This window comes from Plectrocnemia conspersa, unplaced genomic scaffold (assembly GCF_051122295.1).
Source record: "Plectrocnemia conspersa isolate PC_06_02 unplaced genomic scaffold, ASM5112229v1 ptg000009l, whole genome shotgun sequence".
NCBI classification, from domain to species: Eukaryota; Metazoa; Arthropoda; class Insecta; order Trichoptera; family Polycentropodidae; genus Plectrocnemia; species Plectrocnemia conspersa.
The window spans coordinates 13203437-13228331 of NW_028277173.1; the positions used below are offsets into that span (position 1 = coordinate 13203437).

The 24895-nt window shown below is 29.5% G+C and overlaps 1 protein-coding gene across 5 annotated transcripts in view; it reads left to right on the forward strand.

Annotated features, from left to right (window-relative positions):
- cv-c (RhoGTPase activating protein) overlaps positions 1–24153 on the forward strand; it is a 257468-nt gene extending 233315 nt beyond the window's left edge. For 3 of the 5 annotated variants that reach the window (XM_088193450.1, XM_088193452.1, XM_088193454.1), the window contains 15 exons: positions 17378–17568; positions 17787–18557; positions 18629–18754; positions 18875–18987; positions 19048–19215; positions 19273–19385; positions 19459–19708; positions 19778–19881; positions 19983–20113; positions 20185–20389; positions 20468–20562; positions 22363–22500; positions 22594–22734; positions 22814–22993; positions 23072–24153. In XM_088193450.1, coding sequence (XP_088049576.1) covers positions 17378–17568; positions 17787–18557; positions 18629–18754; positions 18875–18987; positions 19048–19215; positions 19273–19385; positions 19459–19708; positions 19778–19881; positions 19983–20113; positions 20185–20389; positions 20468–20562; positions 22363–22500; positions 22594–22734; positions 22814–22993; positions 23072–23186 — 2841 coding nt within the window. In that variant the 3' untranslated portion in view covers positions 23187–24153. Of the gene's footprint in view, positions 1–13809; positions 13950–17377; positions 17569–17786; positions 18558–18628; positions 18755–18874; positions 18988–19047; positions 19216–19272; positions 19386–19458; positions 19709–19777; positions 19882–19982; positions 20114–20184; positions 20390–20467; positions 20563–22362; positions 22501–22593; positions 22735–22813; positions 22994–23071 lie in introns of those variants that run through there. The other 2 variants (XM_088193455.1, XM_088193453.1) reach the window with 2 other exon arrangements.
- Positions 24154–24895: the final 742 nt, after the last annotated feature.

The following is a 24895-nucleotide window of genomic DNA, read 5'->3' on the forward strand; positions in this document are numbered from 1 at the left end:
CTAGAGTCAATGCACGTCATAGTTTGAGAAATATATTGAATTTTAAATGTTGTTTATGTGTTACCACACGAACCACGAGTTGCTATAATTTGAGAAAATATACAAACACGCATGCATACTTTATAATCTCACGCTGTGTAAGTACATAACAGCGGTTGGCAGTAACATCGTACATGTAATTAAAAAATGTGCTTCTAGTTCTCTTATAATAATATATTGAGCTGCCTAAAACGCATTTTGTATTACACATACCATATCCATTACATAGTTTCGTAAATATAACGTGATATAATGTTTTAGTGGTTTATAATTATTTATTAAATATAAAATAAAAGTTAAAACAAATTATCTGTGGACTGAGCAGATAATAATGCTTATATATTTTCCAGTTAAATCCACCATAATTAATTATAAATAATAACAATATAATAAGGAGCATGTATAAATGTATAACAGATGATACTTTAATTAGTAAAAGTTCTTATTAAGTAGTTAAAAAAAGACAATACAGATACAACTAAACAAATCAATATTAGATCAAACTAATAACCTAAGGGTTTAATATAAATATCGTTGATTGTACAATATAACATATTTAGAAACACCGTGATCATTAAAAATATGATGTTTTAAAAACCAGTGTGATTATTGATTACTTTATTATTTTTCTATATAGAGAAATAAATTAAGGATAGATTTTAAAAAATACAAAAGTTTTATATTGCTTAATTGTAACTATTGTGTAACGATATTACATATAATCAGTAAATAGAGCAGTAAAGGTATATAAATTTTAATTAAAAAAATTGCAGTAATATAATATTTTTTTATATTCCTATATACGTTAGAAAATAAAGTATTACCTGTTTATGTTTTTATATGTATTTAATGAGAAATAGGTGTATTATAATATACTAGCAATACTAGGCTGTGGCCATCCGGCTGGTATCGCACATTGGCCTATTTAATGTCAGCTACGAGGAGCTGGTCTGGTTCATTTCGTTTAATTCTAATATTTTATGATTTTCTCTTTCTTAATAATGTATTATTTTTTATTTTACTTGTACTATATTTTTCATGTATTGTTATAATACTATGTATTCTTTTTTGACCATTTTAATGCAATGGGGTATCATGTTAGATCACAATGGTTTAATTTAATTTAATTTAGATAAATTGTTAATAATTGCAATGTAAAATCGTTCGCTTTGTTTTTTTTTCGTATAATTAATTTTATACCTTTACCGCAGTTAAAAAATAACTGGTTTGGTTACATTTTAAGCTAGCACGAGCGCTAACCGCAAAATTTCACAAACAATTTCGCATCGTTGGGAAAACGTAAATTAATATTTAACGATAATACATAATAAAATATCTGTTTTATTATAATTAAATTATGTTTCCTTAATAATTTATGAGGTTGATTTTTTATAATTTATTGAGCAAAAGTGGTTCATGGGCATGGATAAATTTAGAAAATAATTTTAGTTTTTTACACATACGCTTGTTAAAACTAATAATAAATCAGAATTGCAAGGGTTAATAAGCTGGAGACAAATAAAATCTCTCATTGCCCTTTTGTGGGTCCAAATACATAATAGTCACAGAACTCACACCATTTAAAAAATCTTATTACACTCATATACTTGCAGGCATGTATCAATGTATCGATAGATTTTACCCCTTCACTGCTCTAAAAATGGATAACATAACTGGCGGTATTTATATGTATTCAATGACATCATGTTGCTATGTATTTAATTATAAATAATTAGGTCAATCTTTGCACTTATGATGGATAATTAATTAATAAAAGGGTCCTTTTCCTCTCTTTACAGCGAAGTAGCAATTATACTTTTCTTTATAGAAATTAACACCCACGCGTTATCAGTCACGGATTTCACTCCGCTAATGTAAAAACCGGATCGGCTCGGATGCAACACATATTTTATCAACAAATTAACCGCGACTAGATGCAGTGCAAAGCTTCCCAATCTTTGCTTTGAATGTACATATGTAACTAAAAAAATAGTCAACGGCCTCTTTGAAATCGAATTGCGATTTATTCCGAGAAACGGACGCTTCGTGTGTCTTCTGTGGGAAGCGGTTAAAATACTCGTGTTCCAATTGCACTGTTAACCCAGTTAATACACACGGTAATTACCATATAACTAATGCACAATTGAGGTTGATACAATACTTCGATTTGTTTGATTGTATAATGCAAATGATTTGTTTAGATAGATATATTCAATAATAATAACGTATCGTTGCATAATTCAATGCTTTTCCCATTATATTATATATCGAATAATAATATTTATATTTTATATAGGTTGATATTTGTATAGAATTTCGCTTTGAGTAGATTTATTGAATGATCAGAAATGCGAAAAAATATTTTATAGAAATGTATAGAGAAAGAAATAACAACGCCGACTATAATATTTTCTTTGCCTCTAGGAATATATATTGAATAAATGTATTTTGTATAAATGGGTATATTATTTTGCTACTACTATTACTACTTTAAAGATGTTGTTGTATAGATTAGTATATTATTAAAATATCTATAATATCATATAACAAAATTTCCATGAATTCATTAAAAAATTTTTACGTGAAGGCAATTGAGTTATATTTTTAATTTACAACAAATATGTAAGGTAAAATAAAAGTGTGTTAAGCAAAATATAGTATATTTTACATATTAAAGTAAGACCTATTATTTTAAGCAATGTTTCGTTTATAATATAAATCTTCCTACTCTTGTAGCACAACCCTTATTTTTTATTATATTGTATTTAAAAATTTATAACTATTATACACCCGGCAACTTAAATAATAATATTACCTATATGTCGCAATTTAAAATGTGCTTTATGGATTTAACATATGTGAACTTAACATATTCTATAATGATTTATTAGATTAACAATCCGTTCAAGAGCAAATAATATTCTCAAAGATCAAAATTCAATTATATTTCCTGACAATATTTTCTCTACCCCTTTTTTAAGCAAATATAATTTTACTAAGATTTTGTTGAATTTTCTTTTTATAAAAAATTGGAAAAATGCATGTATATATAATATACATACTAACTATTTTGCAGAGATTATACGAATATATGGAGACAATGCTTCATATAGTTTCACATAAAATAAATCATAATTTTTGCGAACAAAGAATATCAATCACACAAGGGAATTGGCGGACGACAATTGTATTGACTTGTGGATAAACGGATATTTTCCCATTTCTAGGTCACCCACTTTTTCTGACAGATCAGAATCAAAACGCGTCCATAAATCAATCATCTAAAACCATAAAAACTGAATCATTTTAGATTTTATCTATCGATTATTTTTTAATTCTAGCATAGCCACAGTTTCCTTAAGTCGGACCATATTCGATATTTACGGTGTCGTAAAGGTGATGATCCAATCAACTCGCAAGCATTCTGAATGTACAAGAATAGATGCTCCATCAATTGCATACTAATAAACGCAGCTCGGTAATCATTCATTATCTGGCTACCATCGGCTGTAAACTAGTATCTGGGCGATAACTCTAACGAGACTAATAGACTTTTCTTGTTGGCAGCAAATGCACTTCAGCTGGTATTTACGTCTTTCCATAAAATCAAGAAAGTCATAAATAAATTAATATTAGTATTTATTTTATTATGTATCAAGAATCATTTCAATATATTCTTGCTATAATAATTACACATTTATATATTTTTATAACCACCTAAATATTTTTTCCAGTATAAAAATACATAATTAATATTTTTTATAAAATATATCGTCTTTTTTTTGTATTATACTATAAAATTGCTAATTCTATCAATATTTCATTCCAAGCCTAAAATTATTAAATATAATTAAAATTTTAAATTTTCGTCATATCGATTATTAAAAAGTATACGTAGAAATAATTTAAATTAAAAAACATATTATAACATTAAATCTACAATTATATATGTTTATTAATTAACTGCACGAAATTGGTAATATTACTGAAAACTATTATTTAAAATGTGATCGATCGCTGCAAAGTAGATTTTACTAGCTCTTTCTCGAATAAAGTAAATAAAAAACTACTTAAAATTAGTTAAATGTATGTCATCGTATTACCGCATCTGCATATGTATGTACCAGGCGCGTGCTGTGACACTTTCCTTTTTGCTCGCACGCACGAGTGAGAGATAAGAGCATGCGGACCGCATGTCCTTATCTCTCACTCACTCTCGTCACTTAACACGCGAGCGAGCGAAAGGGAAAATACCGCACGCACCTGGTATGTATGTATATGCGAAAATAAAACGCATGAAGTTAGTCACCAGAGAATTAATAAAAATTGTTGAAAAGTTAACTCAAATTATTTAATTTTATCAACAAAAATTATATTTTTTAATCTTTCGTTGTAACCTTACATGCCTACGTACAGTGTGTTACAACGGCGTAAATTAGTTTCAATTGGGCAAGTTAATTAGACATAATGAATTTATACAAATAAGTATTAATAATATTACTATAATTTAATATCGAAAGATGTCACTCAATAATAGCGCATTTGTATGAATAAAAATTCGAATCTTCTGCACGGACTCGAACCGTGTCTTTTAGGTTACCAATCTAGATCTTACGTGCTATGCTTTTTATATTAGGTAATCCAGAAATGAATATAATTTTCAATGAAACAAAAGAAATACTTGAAAGTTTATTTTTATTTTAATATTTCAAAATATAATTTCTTTCTAAAGACATAATATCTAAATCTTACATCTCCTAGTGCTAACATCAAGCTGCTGTTATTGTTTGGCCAGGTTTAAGAGTTTCATGATGCCTTTGCAGTCCCATCATACACACAAAATAACTTTTTTATAATAAGTCTGGGTTTCGATGTACATTTTGTTGATGTACAACACAAATTTCTAGTCATCAAACCATTAAGAAAGGGGGACTAAGCTTCAAGATGCAGAAGCTCTCTGGATATGCGGATAAGTGCAGACTTATTTAATTCGCTCAATTTGTGTTGAACCTATACACATCGTCTTCAAGCTTTTCCATCCTTCCTAATGTATTTATGCACTGTTGAATCGAACTAGTTTAGTATTTGCTGATAATTTATAGTAGTATTGGCTTCCATTTCTGCAGCAGGATACCGTCGTCTTTCTTTTCTGATCTAATAAATCACATACCACTTCACAAATGCATGTTTTTTAGTGACTAGTTGCTGATTTTTTAAGAAATTCATAAACCATGCAATTTTTTATAATCCATCGTAAATTTTGGACTCAATTAATTTCAAAATATCGAAATCATCAACACAGATTTTAAATATACAATAGATTTCTATATTAATGTTATATTTCATATAAAAATATGCTGTCTAATTACTCTTTATATATTTATTTTATTTAAGATTAATTTTGCTCATTATATAATTACTTACCTTAAGTATTGGATCATCAGAATAACTCAAGATCAATGTCAATATTTTAAAACAAGATGAATCAATTAAAATCCCATTACCCTGACTGTAAGGTTACATGACCTGCCCAACGTTTACGTTTATCGACCGTAATTGTTAATAATTATGGCTATTAACAACACTCAATTTCTCACAGAGTCCGGTTAAATATGGGATGACATCAACTTTTAATTCGTCAATTTTTCCACAAAGAAAAATTACTCACCAAGGGCAAATATGCTAAATTTGGATCACATCAACATGTACGTAATTTCAAAGAAAAATAAAATACTTATTTATATTTACATATAATTGGTATGAAAATTTTGTGTTTATTATAATATTACAAACGTGTCGTAAACATGCGACTGTACACCTCAAAGTTTTAATGATAAAATTTATGGAAAAAATAACACAAGTATAAATAAAACAAGCGCCATTTTATATAACAAATAATATTCAAGCGAAATTGCAATATTATAAATAATGTTAGATTTAAAATATTAAAAAATATCTCTGAATTAAAAGTCTTAATTTTTATTGTGATTTCATTAAGAATTAATTTTGTGATTCCAGAAATCTGTATTGTACATGTAAAAGTCTTTAGTCTTTAGTCATTTTGTTATTCTAGAAATCTAAATTGTATTATACATGTAAAACAATAAATTTTATTTTATTCCATCTGAAACATACATAAGTTTAAGTTTGCCATGATTCTAAAGAATATTGTTTTTAAATAATATTTAAGTTTTATCATAAAACTTTAGTAAACTAAACAAATGGTATCAGTATAAAACATACTTATTTTCACACATGTTTTATTAAAATAAATGGTGTATTTGAAAGTTAGTGTGAGATTAAGTTTTTTATTAATTTTATAGTTTCTGACTAGTGTGAATTAGATCTTCGATCAACTATATAACATGCTAATGTTTTTGGTGAAATCACGAGAGAACAGTAGTATAAAACCAAATGAAAAAAATATATAAAATTTTTTTACAAAATGGCGGCCAATGTATAAATTAAAAGTGTCATAACTTTTCAAAATGAAATCCTATTAAAAAATGTCGTATGCAAAAAGTGTTCAAAAGCTTAATTTTCATTTAAAAAAAAAATAATTATTTTTTTTTATTAAAAAAACGAGTCTTTTGGTAAATTGACCGGGCCCCCATACGAGCTTTTATGCGACTTGGCATATAGCTAACGCTAGTATTTGGTTCCTTTTAAAGATATAGACTTGAATTTTTTATTCAAAATAGAGCTTTCGAATATAGTTATAATACCGTTTAAAAAAATTAAAAAATATTTTTTTTTTTTAAACACGGTTAGTGTTATGAGTAGGGATTCCAATCCCGGGATTCCGAACGATTTTCAATACCCGATGAGTCCCGGGATTATAAAACATAATCCCGAATTTTTTGGATTGATTGATTTATCAAGCACAATCGAATTATTATTGACAAAATCGTTATATTTCGTATACAAACTTGCGCGAGTTGCACGTGTCATCTGTGAATCTTTGAGGCTATGAGTCTGAACGTGCTTTTTCAGCTGCAGGCTGCTTAGGAACCAAAATCAGATCAAAGCTAAATGATGAAACGCTAGATGCTTTGATGTTACTTCGTGTGTTTCTTCCAAAATAATGTTTTCCATTAATTGTGTCTATGAATGTACATATGTAAATACATTGTCAAAAGTTCATTTTTTATCTTCTCAAATAAATAAATAAGACCTTCCCTTTTTTATTTTTATTATATTATTTTCTATTTTAAGTCCAAGACTAAAATTATACGTACTTTATACATTGTACGTTATAAAAAACGGATGTAAAAAAGTATTGTATTATTCATTTTAAATTATTTTTATCGATAAAATAACATGAAAATTATCCCGGGACTGGTCCCGGGATCCCGGGATCGACTAATTGCAATACCGAAATCCCGGGATCAAAATTTTGGCCCGGGATTGGAATCCCTAGTTATGAGTCGATCGACCCACCATACATACGCTTATAAGACTTGCAATATAGTTAAGGTCAGTGTAAGCTTATTTATACATTTTTAAAGTTGATATTTTGTGACAGTATAGAATTCTTAAGCACCCTGTATATGTTTGCTAGCAAAATCCAATGTGTTAATTTTTTGCAAAATGGCGACAAGTATAAAAACTTAAACACTTGTAACTCAGTAGGTTTACATTTTAACGAAAAGATTGCTAAATATGAATCGTTTAAAAGCCTTAACTTCATCTAAATAAAATATAAAAAAAATAGTTTTTTGCTTCAAAACAAGCGATGTATCAGTTCTATCGGACCCCCATACGAGCCATTTTGAGACTTGGTTTTCTTCTTGGTTTACTTATACTTCCTATTCGATAAGGTTGTGTAAATTAGAAATCTATTTAAACGTCCATAATATGTATTGTTTTGTATTTATTTAGAAATCAAGTAATAAATATATTTCTTACTAGTAATTTAAAACTAAAAAACATTACTAAAATTTAGTAAATATAATTTTAATTATGGCAACAACACAATGCTGTTTTTTGGCACTTTTCATGCTTTCATTATAACAAAATCTTCGAATACATTGTTAAATTTAATATATTTAAGGATAGTGTATTTAATCGAAATAATTCGTAATTAATTTTAATTTGCTATTACTTCTTTCACTTCTCACTATCATAGATTTTAATGGCGAGCGTAAGAGAAGGCAACAATTTCAAAAGTTATCCGTTACTTGTAACGCCTATCAATATATTTAAGACAGCGCTTCATATATTTAAATTATTTTACTCTTCTCTTCCGTTTATTAGGAAATTTAATAGAAGCGATGCAATTTTTTTTGCTTCCTGGAAATGTTGTTTTATATCTGTTTCTCGAAATCCTAAAAAAGTAATACGTTGTCTAGTGATGGCGACTCTTTTGAGCTAGCTTAACTCGGGTACCATATGACATATAATATTTTATAAAATATTCTTACTACATTAATTAAAGATATCAAATATATATGGAACAATTTCTTATCAGTTCCATTTAATACGCAGGGTTTTGTCTTGTGTATTAGAAATGATATCAGGGGTTGAGAATATTAAGGACTAACTCAACATATACCTGTTTCGATATAATCGAGTGTTAGTGAATATTGATTAATAGCTGACTAAACAAGGGTTTTGTCAGCGTCTATTCAAGTGATAAGAATACAGTATATTGTGTGTAATATATATTATAACCGTAATGCAAGATTTGTTTTTTTTTGTTTTATAAGCCTTTAAGAATTTTACTGTGTATATAATATAAGGATGTAAAATAATGACAGCCTATTAACTTGTCTTCAAATAGTCTCAAAGCTTTATATTCAATAATTAAAGATGGATGCTTACAATATTTGGTCATATATTATGCTATGAGTCGTATAGTTAAAATTTGCACGTCTCTACGTCTACTTTTCGAGTGTTGTGCTAACAAAAGCTTGTCATTATCTGAATGACGCAAGTCGAGTAGTAGGTCCGCTCCACGCGGGTGGACGCCATTGTTTGTGCCGAACGTTCCGTGAACAAACACAGGAACTGCATAATAAGAGCTAGGTTACCAATGTCAAAGAAGATGTAATGTATGTGCTCATTTTGCATCATCAGCATCACCAAGTGCGAGAGTCTGGCTTGTTGGCACAACAAAAGATTAAACGCGCTACAACTCTAGAGCAGTTGAGCAACAAAAGATTGTTAGAAAAATATGTTCTAGATTATGAGCACTGACTCTTTTTAATTATAAATAAAAATTGCGTAATAATAATATTTATTACACAGTTTTAATTTTGATAATAAATATTGCAGGTATTTATTTACTTATTTATTCAAAAATACATACGTGATACTCTCTTTATTTATTATATGAGGAGTTAAGAATATTGAGGGCGAACTCAACAAATACGTGTTTTAAATAATCGACAATAAAGCGTTCACAAATACTAAAAACCAACTACATTAATGTGTCTTATCATTATACGCCAATTTGGTTGATTTTTCATATTTTTTATTACAAACATAATAATAGTATCTAACCATAAAGTTAAGAAAATCAATTTGCCAACATATAATGCAGTGCAATATATTGGTTTTAGTATATTCAGGAATTAAATTTAACCTTTATTACTCTTTTGAACTTATTTTAATTATTACATGAAATGTCCTTAATATGTACGACAAAGCTCGATTTTAATTAATTACCTCGATATATACCGTAAGATTAAGAAAACCTAGGAAAACGTAATCTGAGATGATCGATCGGAATTATAATAGTCACTAATTCCAAACTCTCAGAAACGAATAGAATTAAATAGCATTTGGATTCTATTCAGATTCGAACCAAGGTCTTTCATATATTGTTATTGATCTTACCGGATTAATGAAGAATTTACCGTATTTCTCTTAGTGTGCATGTAGCACACTTATTATAGTAAAAATAATGGCGAATATTTTACTCAATTTTCAACACTGTCGTCCCCATTTGGGTGACAAGACAGAGCTTACTAAACCTAAGTGATGTATGTTTAAAATGGCTTTATCAGCTATAAGAGAAACTGCTGCTAATATTATTCGCCAACTTGTTTCTGTTTATAGCATTGTCATTATGTACTGACCAAATGATGTGGTGAATTAAAAACATAAAGAGCCGAAGTAGAAGGCTTTCCACTGCCATAACATAAACAATGTTAAAAATACAGTTATCGAATGATTAAGCCATAATAAACCTTCATGATTTTGAAATCAAGTAATTGTTCCTAGCTTTTCTAGGTTCTTGAAATAGTATTTTTTTATAATTACATAATAATATTATTACCCTAGAATTATATAGTATGACACTTTAAATAATATGTATTAATATATAAAAAAATATTTTTATACATATAGTACTTACATTATTTTCGTAATATTGAGTGTATCCGTAATTACATAATATTCAACATAATCTCGCTCGAAGCATTCGGGATAAGCTTTTTCGTAATGATCAATTTAACATTTTCAAGTAAAGTCCGAAAAATAATTTCTCTTTGTATTTTTGCTTCCCAGAAATGGTTCTACATAATAATAAATTTTTATTCCAAGCATAAAAGCGTCGCTTGGATTACTTTTTAAAGCACCGACGTGATTGGTGTAGTTTTATTTTTCCCATAATGTATTTTTGGGTCCACAATAGCGTATTGAATAAATGCTCTAGTTAACGCCTAAGAGGTTCTTTGTTTGATTATCGTCGGTGGCAAAATTAAAATAAATAATCAACGCTTTTCATTAAAAGTTCGGTCACCACTAAAGAAACAATTTTTCTCCACCAACGTTTTATTTTATTTTTATTTTTATCCTATAGCAAATAGAAAAATCGAAGACATGAAAATGGTTATAAACTCGTATTGTATCAAGTCAGTTATACCGACATCAAATGCAATATCATCAAGCGAGCGAGTTCTCTATTGTTTCTGAAACATCATATCTATATTATACATAGCTCTTAATAACTATGTTACGATTGTAGATATATGTTACATTGAATCTGTATTTTGGAGTGAAGTTATATTTTTACTAGTATAAATATAATTTGAGTGAAATTATAAAACGGGTAACATTTCCCAGATAATAATTGTTCCCAAGAAACGAAAATTTTTAAATTAATATACCTGGAAATATCGGAAATGCCGAGAAATGTAAAAAATTAAAAAAAAGTAAAATAAAGATGTTTAAATTTTTTTTAAATCTAACGATCCGATAGATATATATTTTTGTATAATATAATTTTTACTAGAGAAATTATATCCGGCTCTAAATGTCTATGAAACGTCCATTTAGTGTTCAAACCCAAACCTAACCTAAGCAAATAAGGCAAACCCAACTTGACCCAAAAAAAAGTTTAAAATTTATAACTAGTTAAAAAAATCTAACGGTCCGGTAGATATATTTTTTTGCTTAGTATAATTTTTACTAGAGAAATTATATGCGGCTTTAAAATGTCTATGAAACTCAATTTGATCATACATACTTGTTTGGGAATGAAGCTTTATTGAGATTATTTAGATAAAACTAATAAAAACCACGGAAATGACCAAAATTCTAAAAATAATGGTTGAACACTTACCTTTAATTGGCTGTTTATTTAGTTTGAGTTTGATGTAGCACTTTTGAAACTATGTTTTTATAAATGTATATTTTTTTAATCTTATATTGTAATCTTGCGAAGCGTAAGCCTAATTCGTTTCAACGGGATAAATCTATATCAACTAGGCGAGTTAATTATATATAATGAATACTTACAAGTTATTAACCACCAGACTTTTCAGTCTAGGAATCAGTGACATCTGTATAGTTAATTATTAGTTTGTATGTGTATTATAATATAATATATAATCAATAGATGTCACCTTTTTTATTATAGCGCATTTTTATAAATATAAATTCGAGTCTGCTGCCGTGGCTCGAGCCCGGGACGTCTGGGTTACTAATCTAGACCTTTCGGACTACGCTGTTCCGACCTTATATTATATATAAATTTCCCTGAATTTTGCTGATTCAATATTTTTTCAAATAAAAAACCATAAAAATGATCATATATGATATTGTATAAAAGTCACAATATATTTAAATAAGTTTATTTTTTAAATATACAGTATTTTAAAGGTTTAATTAGTTCAATATATGACGTACATGGTTTATTTACCTTTTTTTGTTATTTTTTTGTAATGAATTTAGATTTTAAAATAACGATGAATCATATTCGTTAATCACCATTGAGCAATTTTAACGTTTCGTAACATATTACAAGTTATTGGCGACAGTGTACATTATGTGTGTACATTATCAAGTAAAAATATAACTGAACTTGAATACAAACAAAAAATAATAAAAAAAAAGATAAAGTGTCAGACCCCACCTGAAGCTCTCGCTTCGGCACATTAATTTTCCATTAACGGGTAAATACATCATTGCATTACAGAATATCGGTATTGAAACTGATACTTAAGACACGCTTTTAGAAACAACAAAACTTTAAAAAAATTAATATAAAATCGTAAGCGCCTGTCATAAAAAATAAAGTGTTTTTATACGACGGTAAAACAATGTGCCGTGTACACATTTTTATGTTTATTTATTTCCTGAGCGTACTGTTTAAGTACTAAGCATAGTATAAAAAACACCCACTGTCACAGAGGCTTTTCTTAGACCTTTTCCTGGAGCAGATTTTCCTTTATTCTTTGTTGTTTGATCGTCGTTATTTTTTCTTCATTTTGTACCGATAGATAAACAGTTAAATCGTAAATTTATTTTATAGCACTATGCTTTCTATATATGTACATATCTAGATATTCTACACTATAGAGTGATACATATGTTTAAATGTGTCATTAATATTAGCACAAGAGAATCCTGTGTGTAACTAACCTGCCTCAGCAAGAAAAACGATTCACGTAACAGGTTTTCAGTGGATAGCAATCGTTTATATTTATAGATATTTTAATCTAAGTAAATAAGTTTAGTTTGATTGAGGAATATTTATAGAATTTCTATTTATACGTATGTTATATTTATATTAATTGTTTGAAGACCCTGAAGTCAAATTGCGTACTATAATTTAAATAGTCACGTAAGACTATTTTTGCTAACGATCTGTATATTATGATATTTATAAATTTATATTGCATAATATAATTTGATAATAAAGTTTTATAGCTACACATTTTTAATTGGGAATTATTAGGAATTTCTCCAAAAAAATTAAAAATAATAATACGACCGAAGTGTTTTAGTGAGGTATAAGATTAGATTAATCTTAAAAACTTTACTTTATATTGATTTTATGCATTTATAAATACTACACAACACTATCAATAAGAACACTTGTCAAACATTTTTAAAGATTATACTATTTACCATTTTCCTAAAAATGATTTATGTATATGTATATATATATATATATAGTAGCGTGATCTAAATCAACAAAATATGACTGAACCTCTGACGTTTTCAATTCTTGAATCACTAAAATGTAACTCAGACTATGTGCGTAATTAACTGCATTTCCAAAACCATAGAGGCACGTCAATTTATTAACCGTATCTAAATTCACGTACGTGCCTATGAAAATTTCGAGCCTGCAGCACATACCTGTTTTCGAGACAGAAATGATGAAAATTGAGTCATCGTCACTCTAATGGCTTCTCTATTCGATTGCCGTCTGGCGCCAGCGCCCTTCGGGCGAAAACGTTGACGACCGCTACACACCGGTGCGTGAGGCATGACAGGTACGGACCTTTGATACCTCAGTACCTAGACCTCCTCCTCGTGCGTGTACATTACAATCTCAGTGCTGCTCGGTGTTGTCTCGGTGCGCTGACGTCTATTGAACCCATCGGGTGACTTGAATGACATTTTCAATATCGAATCTCGTGTGTGGCATCCTCCTCAAGGCCTACAATGAAACGGTAATTAATATAATGTAGTGAACATATCCATATACACAAGTGCTTCAGTGATTTTAACCCTTTAATTACTGCGAATCGTATAATAGTGTTGTAGAGTTGTAATAAATAAGAAAGTGTTAAAGTGTGAATGACAGCATACATCCGGATATCTACAAATATTAGTGACTATAGTATCGTATTGGTAGAAGTCCGAACTTGTAACCCAAAGACTATTAACTATAATGTATTCAAGTCTAGCAGTAGAATCGAACTTTACCATTTCAGTTACTTTATAAAACCGTCTGAGCCGCAGGAGTCATTTGTAAATAGCTATAAATTCACTTATAGCATTATTTTTGTCAAAACCATCAATTACAATATATTTAATACAATTTCGAATAATTAGTTCTAAACTTTAACATACGCAAAGTTTTGGGTAAATTTAGTATATCATATTATATGGACCAACAAAAAATTGTTTCATTAACAAAGATTTTGATAAAATTGAACGTGTGTTTTTACGCAGAATTTATAATACATGTGTATAAAAAGTCAAAATGACGCAAATAGCAATATATCATTATTAGTAACATTAAAAAATACTTTGAACTTGACCATTTTATTCTCATTTCATCATCCTTATAGATGGCTCAAGGTATAGATACATGTTTTCTCAAAAAGCGAATGAGTTATTTCGTTTCAAATTTGCTAATAGGCTATCAAAGAGAATTAATTATATATACAATATATATATATATATATATATATATATATATATATATATATATATATATATATATATATATATATATATATATATATATATATATATATATATATATATATATATATATATATATATATATATATATATATATATATATATTGTTATTAAATTTGATAATATTTACGATATAATTGAAGAAATTTGATAGATATCGTATATACAAGAGAGAAATAATGTTTTCGGTATGACTATAAAAAAAGACTGTTTGATATACAACTATGTAAAGAATAACATATTTTTTTTATTAATTTTGTATATATGTATAAGTTTTTTTATTTTACAATGCAATAATGTTTCCGTTTTTACCACACGTTTAATAAAAATACTTTCACTTTGACAAAAAATATATAAATCCTCTAATGCTTATCATTATACTTTTAATATGCGGCTTAAACATTGAATTTGAAATTATAACTATAATCTAAACAGCTTATTGTGATCTTTGAAAGGTAAGAATCACACCTGAGAGCAATGTATTTTATATATTATATTTCAATCTTCAAACGTAGACTATAATATTTTTTATAAACAGTTTTAAAAATATAATTAAGCAATTCCAACAGTCTTTATTAATTTAATCGTATGTATATTAGGCAATCCCAAAATGAACGTCGGTTTTTTAAGAAATCAAAAAATCACTTTTAAATGTTTATCTTTATTTTAATGATTCAGAATAAAATGTATTTCTAAAGATATAACCTTCTCAAACCTATCGTTCAATTTTTTAATTCCATTTGCATAGAATATTGGAGGATATTTACATCGTCTGCTTTTTGATTTTTTTCAAATAATAAATTGTAGTCGGAAGGAGCAAGGCCCGGAAAATAAGGTGGATGAGATAAATTTTGATTTTATCGAGATTAAAGTTCGCACATTGTCGTATTATAAAACTATTTTTTTACTTTATTGTGAAAATAACCACAATATAAGCTCGCTGTTATCGTTTGGTCAGATTTGAGCGTTTCATAATGCACAATCCCTTTTCAATCCCACTATACACAAAATATTTTTTTACGGTGAACGTGAGCTTCGATGTAGGTTTTGCTACTTGGCCTGTAAATAACCACTGTCTTCTACAATGATTGTTGTCGTACAACACCCATTTCTCATCTCCAATTATCAAATAATCGAGAAAAAGCTACCAGCTGTAACCCTTTCACCTATAAAAGTCATCAAGAAAATCGACAGTACTCATTGGGCACCTAAAGGTGCATAAAACTTTGACCCTAATAATATGGCTATTTAGTATAATTTAATTTAATAAGTGCGCCACATATTAGGAAATTTAGAAATGGCGCGCAAAAATATCAGCCGCAGTGAAGGGTTAATATCCAGAATCTTTTGAGATATTCAGAGTGGAATGCATACAACTTGTCTTCAAGCCTTCCCAATATTCTTAATGTGTCTATGCACTGTTGAATTAAACTGGCTTATTTTCTCAGTCAACTGATATAATTTGAGTAGGATTTGCTTTCATTTCTGCAACCAGGACATCATCGTTTTGGTTGGTCTCCCACATCCAAGAATAATTTCTTGATATCGTAATTTCCCGTTCATAATATTAAAAAAAGTACAGCAATATTAGTATATAATAGTGATTTTCAAGCAAGCCGCACTTAGAACTCTTCAAACTTAGTGTCTGTGTCATGATATTATTAGTAATCTTCTAGTTAAAAATCTGAGTTAAAATTATCTGATAAAAGCTAACGACGTATAATAGGCAAATAAACTTTCTGAGCGTCGAATTTGCGAAGATTTACACTAAAATATATTATTAAACTATTCAATTTCAATAATTTTCATGTCCTTACAAATAAAATTGTTTCAAAGTAATCTATACCTAACTTTACATTTTAACTTTTCATATATTAACAAAGTTCATAACAAGTAATTATTATATACATATACCTCATGTGATTGCTAAGGCATTATGGTCTCTATTTATTGTGTATTAATAATATAATATATGTAAATATTTAAAAAAAACTGTATCGTTATATAAATAAATAAAAAGATCTCCAATGCGTTTTTACGCACGGGTAATTTTTTTTATAAATACAATTCAAGAATGTACTGTTTGTCACAGTCGATTATAACTAGAATATAAATGTAAGTCTTTTCAATAGTTAAAAGTATAACCAAATAATAATATTTATCGTGATAGTGTATCTTTATTAAACAATGTTATTTAAGAATGTATCGTTATTAAGAACTTGTAATATATTATAAAATGCACTCATTACATTTCGATTTCGCCATAACTGGTTAGTGTATGTTTACAAGTATGGATGTTTACTCAACTTTATCTCTTTCAAAATTTATTTTTCTATCAAAATTTATAAAATCAACATTGTACGTTAACAACTAACTTACTGCATCCGGAAACACTTTCGTGAAAGTCGCGATAATTGTACGCAAGCGCTTAGAAATTGTTTAATTTGTTTACTATCCGAGTTTCATACTTCAAATTTACGATAATCTCTCTCCGAGCGTTAAACGCTCAAGTTTACCTTTTTTTACTTTTATGTCGTAAACGATCTTGCTTGAGGGATAAACGTCGCATAACGGTGCTCATTTTGGATTTATCACCGAAGCGGATTATTATTTCTGAGTGGGATTTAAATGATAATGAAAACTCAAATTGTTATTTTTATCTTTACAGCAACACGAAGAGTCGGATGAAGAGAATCAATGCGCACTTAGCGAGAATTGGCAATTTGAGCGGAAATCGAGAAGGTGGTCCAGAGTGGTGGATATTAATCCTCAGACCCAACAGAGATTGCAGGCGATAGCAGATAGAGCCATTGCTGAGCAGAACGCGAGAGCACAAGCAGAGCGCTTGGAAACAGACTTGTAAGTTATCAATTATCAATATAATAAATTAATTAAGACTCCAAGTAAAATGATGAAATATAATGTATTGAACACTAAGCCAATGTTATATTTAATATTTTAATTAACTATAGATTTTTAAAACTCAAATACTCAAAGACCTTAAATATAAATTGCAAAATTCTTTTATACTCTATAGTCAATTGATTTTATATAGTAGAAATTTTATCATTCTACAGTTTAATGGTGCCGGGTCAAGAAGGAGAAGCTGCGTTCCGCAGCAGAGATCCCGAAGATCAACACTCGCGCTTCCGAAGAAGTGGCTCCGAACGTTTCCGCGATGGGGCCAAGGCCTTGCTCCGTCATGTCGAGTCGTTCAAGTCGAAGAAGAAAAAGAGGCAGAACAGGGACGGACTGGTTATCTCCTCGCCGATCGACGTCATAAACATGAACGAAAAAATGAAGGAGCTTAACTGCTTCGACGTATCTCCATCGGCCAACATCGACTTCATAGATTTTCCTTCTTCTCCTATGCGATCGCATCCGCCGTCACCACTGGCCACCATGCCATCGTCTCCCATGACTTCAACGGCGCCTTCGTTTGCCGGACAAGTCAAACTGAGTCCCACGCCCTTCGGAGACGACAGCTCCAGCTATTGTTCGGACGCTAGTCAAAGCTCTGCACATCGATCCTCCTCTAGAGTGAAGTTTGGAACCAGGGCCAAGAAACTGCTTCACAAAAGTATAAGAGCTGAGGATTCGGGTGCTCTCAGCGACTCTGAATGCCAACCCTCCAGCTGGAGACACCACTATTTCAAGGACGCCAATAGCAATAACACGAAACTAGTTCTCGTTGAACCTCCGTCGCCTCCTGAAATTCCGAAACCTAGAGAACGAAGAACTTCACCTTGTCCGTCTCCAATTCCTAGACCTCGTGAACGATCTGGCAGTCCTGGACATAGACCAGCTTGCAGAACTGGATCGCTTAATTTAGGAAAAGAAAATCAAAAGTTAGTATTTACTTGACATTATTGATTATTTTTAGGAAAAATACAATACAATAATCAATCATTAATATTAGATACAAAGAAGGTAGCTTGAAAAGGGAAAAGTCTGCATCTGGTAGTGAATTGAGTGGCAGTCAAGACTCAGGCAGTTCTCAACATGAAGAATCACAGGATAAAATCAGCTCAGATCTTAAAAACAAGTATGTATTTAAATATGTCTAAAAGATGTTATATATATTATATATAATTAAAAAATAAGTTATGAAGCTCATGAGAGAGTGGATAATATGTGCTTTATTAATATGTTATATTTCATTTAGGTCTAACAATGTTCAGAGATGGCACTCGTTTCAAAGAAGTTCTTCTTTGGGAAGTCGGCCAACTTCAGCGTTAGTCTTACCGATTCCAGTTTTTCCTCATTCTGAAGACACGGGTATTTGAACAATAGATAAATCACACATGAACGGATTTTAATGAAACGTTATAATTTCAGGTGTACGTCCAATGACGTCAATGTCTTGCTATCAACTGCAAGTCTTAAGAAAACTAGCTTTATTAAAATTGACTGGTTATATGGAAAAAAATTGTCCATCTCATAGAACAGGCTGGAATTGGGAATTGCCAAAGTTCATACGAAAGATTAAAGCACCAGATTATAAAGGTGTGTATTAATATTCAATTCATATGTAACAATCATTATAATCGATCATCATTTCAGATAAAACAGTATTCGGAGTACCACTTTTAGTCTCGCTACAGCGAACGGGTCATGCTTTACCTAAACCGATAAGAACAGCTTTGAGTTGGTTGAGAAATAATGCATTAGATCAAGTATGTGTCTTTATCCTATTATAAACTAATAGATACTTCAATATATGTTCTTTAATAACAATGTGATTTACAGGTTGGTATATTTAGAAAAGCTGGTGTAAGATCACGCACTCTTCGTTTACGACAATTGGCTGAAGCTGCAGGATCTATGGGTGTTGGTAATACTCATAGTTCATCACCTCCACCGGCACCAGCTACATTAGCACCGTACGATGAACAGCAAGCTCATGACGTTGCCGACATGGTAAAACAATACTTTAGAGAGTTACCTGATGCTCTTTTAACCAATAAATTGAGCGAGACGTTCATTGCCATTTTTCAACGTAAGTTAATTGATCATACTTTTAGTTTCTATAGATCATATAATAATGATTATTAAATCCATGTTATAGATGTGCCACAAGATATTAAAGAAGATGCTGTACGCTCTGCTCTTTTGCTTCTCCCTGAAGAACATAGAGAAGCTTTACAAGTAGTTTTAGCTTTTCTTCAACAGGTAAATTATATTATTATCTTAGCACTGAGGAATCAAATTAAATCGAAGCGACCTGATAAACTGAAATGGAGTTGCCATTGACAAATATGTCTTTGTTTTAGGTTGCAGATCATTCTGCCACAAATCAGATGACAGCCTCGAATTTAGCTGTATGTTTAGCTCCCACACTCTTACGTCTCCATCATCACACACAAGGCCAAGGAAACAGCAATAAGGAAGGAAACAGCAATAGGTAAGTTACAGTTTGGGGACATTGCGGTTAATGTAGGGTGTATATACATAAAATGTATTCCTTTACTATAGATCTGCATCTGCTTCTCCACGTAGGAAACGAGGCGGTGCCGCTGGCTCCAACAAAGTCAATCCACCCGATCCTAGAGAGCTGAACGAGAGCAAAGCAGCACACGACTGCTTGCTGTTTTTGATCAAGAGACACCGGGAGCTATTCAACATTTCTAACGAGACAATACAGAGATGCAATTTCAGCAGTTTCGAAGAGAGCATACCTGTAAATATACTAATATTACTAGAAAAAAATATAGATTAATACTGAAATTAAACAATTTAAAATTAATTTATTCATCAGGTCACTCTGGACGATCTTGGATCAGAATTCCCACAGGGTTGGATAAGCTATCAACAAGCTAGTATCCAAGCTCTCTTGAAAGAAGCAAGAGAAAAGTAAGCCACCGTCTTTTTCATTGATTTTTTTTATTTCTCTCTAAAAATTACCCCTTTTTATAAAATTTTAATAATTAAAAGTAGTTTCATTGAGTTTTTTTATAAATATTTGAAGTAACAGTTGTGTCTCTATGATATATAAATTAAAGTAGTATTTTATCTTTTAGTCTAATTTCTTTTGTATTTCAACTTTCACAAAGAGCAAGTAGCAGAGCGCCGAAAAGGTGAGACTGGACGTCGTAGCTCAAATAGTTTTTGTTCCCCTTAACTAAAGATTTGTAGTCATTTTCCTGTACTACAGTTCGTTAAAATTTTATCCAACCCTTCCATTAAAATTATTGTCAATAATTAGGTATAATAAATGTACTATTTGCATGCTTTGTGAGTAGACCATAGCTCATTAATTGTACATTAAATAAATAGTACTATAACATATGTATATAAATTCCTATAGACCAGGCATGACAAACACGCGGCCCATTAGTATAAAGAATTAATAAGAATAATTATGATTATAAAAAATGATTAGTTATATTTATTTATTAATGAATTTATTTTTATTTGAACGCAATTTAGTTTGAGTTCTGTCAGTGGCATAATTATAAATATTCCGGCTTCCAAGCAAGCATGTGAACCAGGCCCCTAATTACTTTCCTTTCCTTATTTTTTTAATATATGTATATATTATATTTAATTAAAATGTGCCATGATTTTTTTATGTGAGGACTGCTTATTTTTTTAATGAAAATTATGCTTATTATTGTAAATCTACCACTTAAACATGTTAGGTGTTAGCCTGAAGCGTTCAAACATTGTAATAATTGATAACAAACTTTTCTCTGACAATTCAGATTCAACTTTAATGTATAAAAATCTAGTAAAACCGAGGCTTTTATTACTAACATATTTTTTTATAAAATATATGTTAGTAATAAAAACTTATTGTTTGAGTTACATTTCCTAACTTCAATTGACAAATAACTCAAAATAGCATAAAATTCAATTTTGTTGCTGATAATTGAGCAATCTCTTTGGTTATTAGTTAGATACCTTACCGTCTACATCATTGTGGTTACTGATATTATAGAAAACACTAAACTGCGCATTGAGAAATTTTATTCAAAATTCTAGATGCAAAATTCGCCTACATTTCGTTCTCAGTTATATTGTAAGTTTCAACACTTCATCTGCTGCATTGGCGTTTTGAAGACAATACAAATTATGAATTAAAGTTTGTATATAAGCTATAAATCAGTTGGATTTTGGAAATAAATGCATTTTCGCCATTGTCAAGATCATTGCCTCAATTACCAAACAATGTATTCAGTGCAATTCATCAACAACCGAGCTTCATTGCATTGTTTCGATGGATCAAATTTCCTCAACAGCATAATAGAGCTACCAACCTTGAGCGTTAGTTTGTGCTGTGATTGTCTATTTGGATTTAGAAAATTTTTGAACTACAGTACTTTAATATTATTTTAAAAAAGTTGCGTTGATCAAGAACTTCACATAAAAACGTTTTGTACAAATTTTATATTGCTAGCGAAATAAACTTTTAGGATAGTTTACCAAAGATACTGCTAAATGAATCTCAGATTTTTAAAAATGTATGTGTCTAATGCAAAACAGCTCATGTGACCGTCGATGCAAAAAAGTTTGACATGCCTGCTATAGACAAATTTAGAAGCACGTTTTGGTTGTGCCTCTTTATTTTCAATTATATAATTTCATACAATCAACTCATAATAATAACTCGTATCAATTTCAACTCATGTTTAATTCATATTTTTTATGCAGGTCCAGAGGATGGGTTTCTGTGACTTCACATGAACCGCACGTCGATTTGTGTTATAGAAAAGTCGGCGATGGACATCCGTTGAGGCTTTGGAGAATAACGACTGAAGTAGAAGCACCACCAGCAGAAGTTTTACATAGGTTAGTTATTTTTTATTATTAATTTTGAGCACATGACAGACTATTCATTGGTATAGCTATAGAGTAATCAACACTATGTTTCAACATTTACAGAATATTACGGGAACGACAAATTTGGGACGATTCATTGCTAAAATGCAGAGTCGTAGAACGTCTCGGTCCAAGCGCTGAAGTCTTCCAATACGTCATCGCCAGCATGGCTCCTCTTCAAGCCAAGGATTATTGCGTACTCAGGTATTATATTATTACATAAACAAAATCTCATAAACATTTTTACTTTTCTTTGCTATAATAAAATACTGTCTTTCTACAGATCATGGCAGACCGAAGTGTCTCGTGGAGGATGCTGTGTCGTAGAAACGTCTATCTCTCATCCCGAAGCTGAAGTCATGTTGGGAGGAGTGAGGGCTGTCGTACTCGCTAGTAGATATTTAATAGAACCGGCTGGAAAAGGGCGTTCCAGACTTGTGCATTTAGTTAGAGTTGATACAAAGTGAGTAGTTAATCAATTTTATTGAGTATAATATTAATTTCTCAACCCAATTAATTAAATTATTATTTTATTTTACAGGGGCCGCACTCCAGAGTGGTACAATAAAAGTTACGGACATCTATGTACTCTGTACTCGGCGCGAATTCGAGCTTCTTTCAAGCACAATACCGATGGACCAGAATCAAATGTCTGATCTTTGCATATGCCTTAAGTTCACCTTAGAACTTTAGGCATTATTATCGTTTCAAAAGCATAATTTCATATTTATATAGCAAGGCCAAATCAGGATTATATTTTTAATGTACATTTGTGTAAATTAATTTGCATATCTATTCAATGTATCTGAAGGCATTTTATCAATATTAAGTGCCTAAATGTCAAACACAACTAGTACCAACTGTTTAATAAGATGTGGCCTTAAAATTAAGTATCACAAGTTTTAATTACAAGGTATTATTTCGATAAATACGTATGTGTGGTGAGAGATTTCCTCTAAAATGAAAGCGAATACTTTATGATTTATATTTATATCTAGTCCTCAAATTAAATGATATTATATATATACATATATATGTGTGTAAATATACATAAATTTGATTAAAAAAAATATTTTTATTAATAGAAAATATTTAACCAAATCACATATATACATATATATACAATAGCAAAAATTAAATGTTATCATCAGATTGGAAATTTTACAATATATAATCAATTTATTGTTATGAAAAAAAAATGTTAATATTTATCTTTATATTCAAGATGCATATTGATCCCAAAGATTAGTGATATATAGTTATATATTTATTGTGTATCAGAAAAATATATGTATTGTGTATATTGCCAGTGACTTAAAAACGTTGAATGAATTCTATGGATCGATACCTATTTGCCTGTGGTGTTACCGTTTACCAGTGGAGTCATAGTTATATGATATAATAATTATCATTATAAAAATACTTTTGAACTAGCTGTTTAAGTCTTACCAATAATAAATGTATATGCATACAAGATATATACGATTCTATTCTATAGATGCATTTTATAAATGCGCTTAAATTATGTTATTTGTATGTATATGGGACACAATTATTGAATTTAATATTAGTTATGTAATAATTAAATAATGATGACGAAATATAAAACTGATTATTGAATGTTATATTTTATATTATTAAAAATTGATGTTATATTGTCTAAAAATTAAAAAAAAAAAAACATTATTTTACCAAAGAGAATAAAAATCCACTGAAATAAGTTTACCAAAATTTTAAGCAAACTTTTCATAATCATTCCAATACAATTAGAATGAACAAAGACTTTTCCAACATCAAGTAATACTAATAATTAACTGTCATTTTAAATAATTGACTGAAATTTTCGTATTGGTTGTTTGATTTTATTGTAACCGTATTTAAAAAAATGTTTTAAGATTACATTGCATTATTAACAGTGTCAAAAACAATTTAAATATACATATGAAATTTTAAAATAAAACTCGAACAATGTAATTTGTATATGTATAATATATTTTCAAATATAGACTATTTTATCGTTATTATAAAATTGTAAATACTGTTCTACATATTCAAAGAAACATACTAGAGATATAAAGAGTGCATTAATATTATATTTAAAGAAAATGTTTACTGAAAAAGAAACGGTGATCATTAAAATATATATTTAAACAAATATATTCTATTATTTATCTCTATTAAACTATATTTTTGTAAATATTAATAAAAAAATTAAATTGATCGTTATTTACACTGGAATAAAAATAGGCCTGATCAAAAAGTATCCGACCTTATAAATGATGTACAACAAAACATGCGATCCTTATGTAAATGAATTTTTTGTCAGACTGTGCAGACCTTCAATTGTTTCCAGTCATAATAGTTG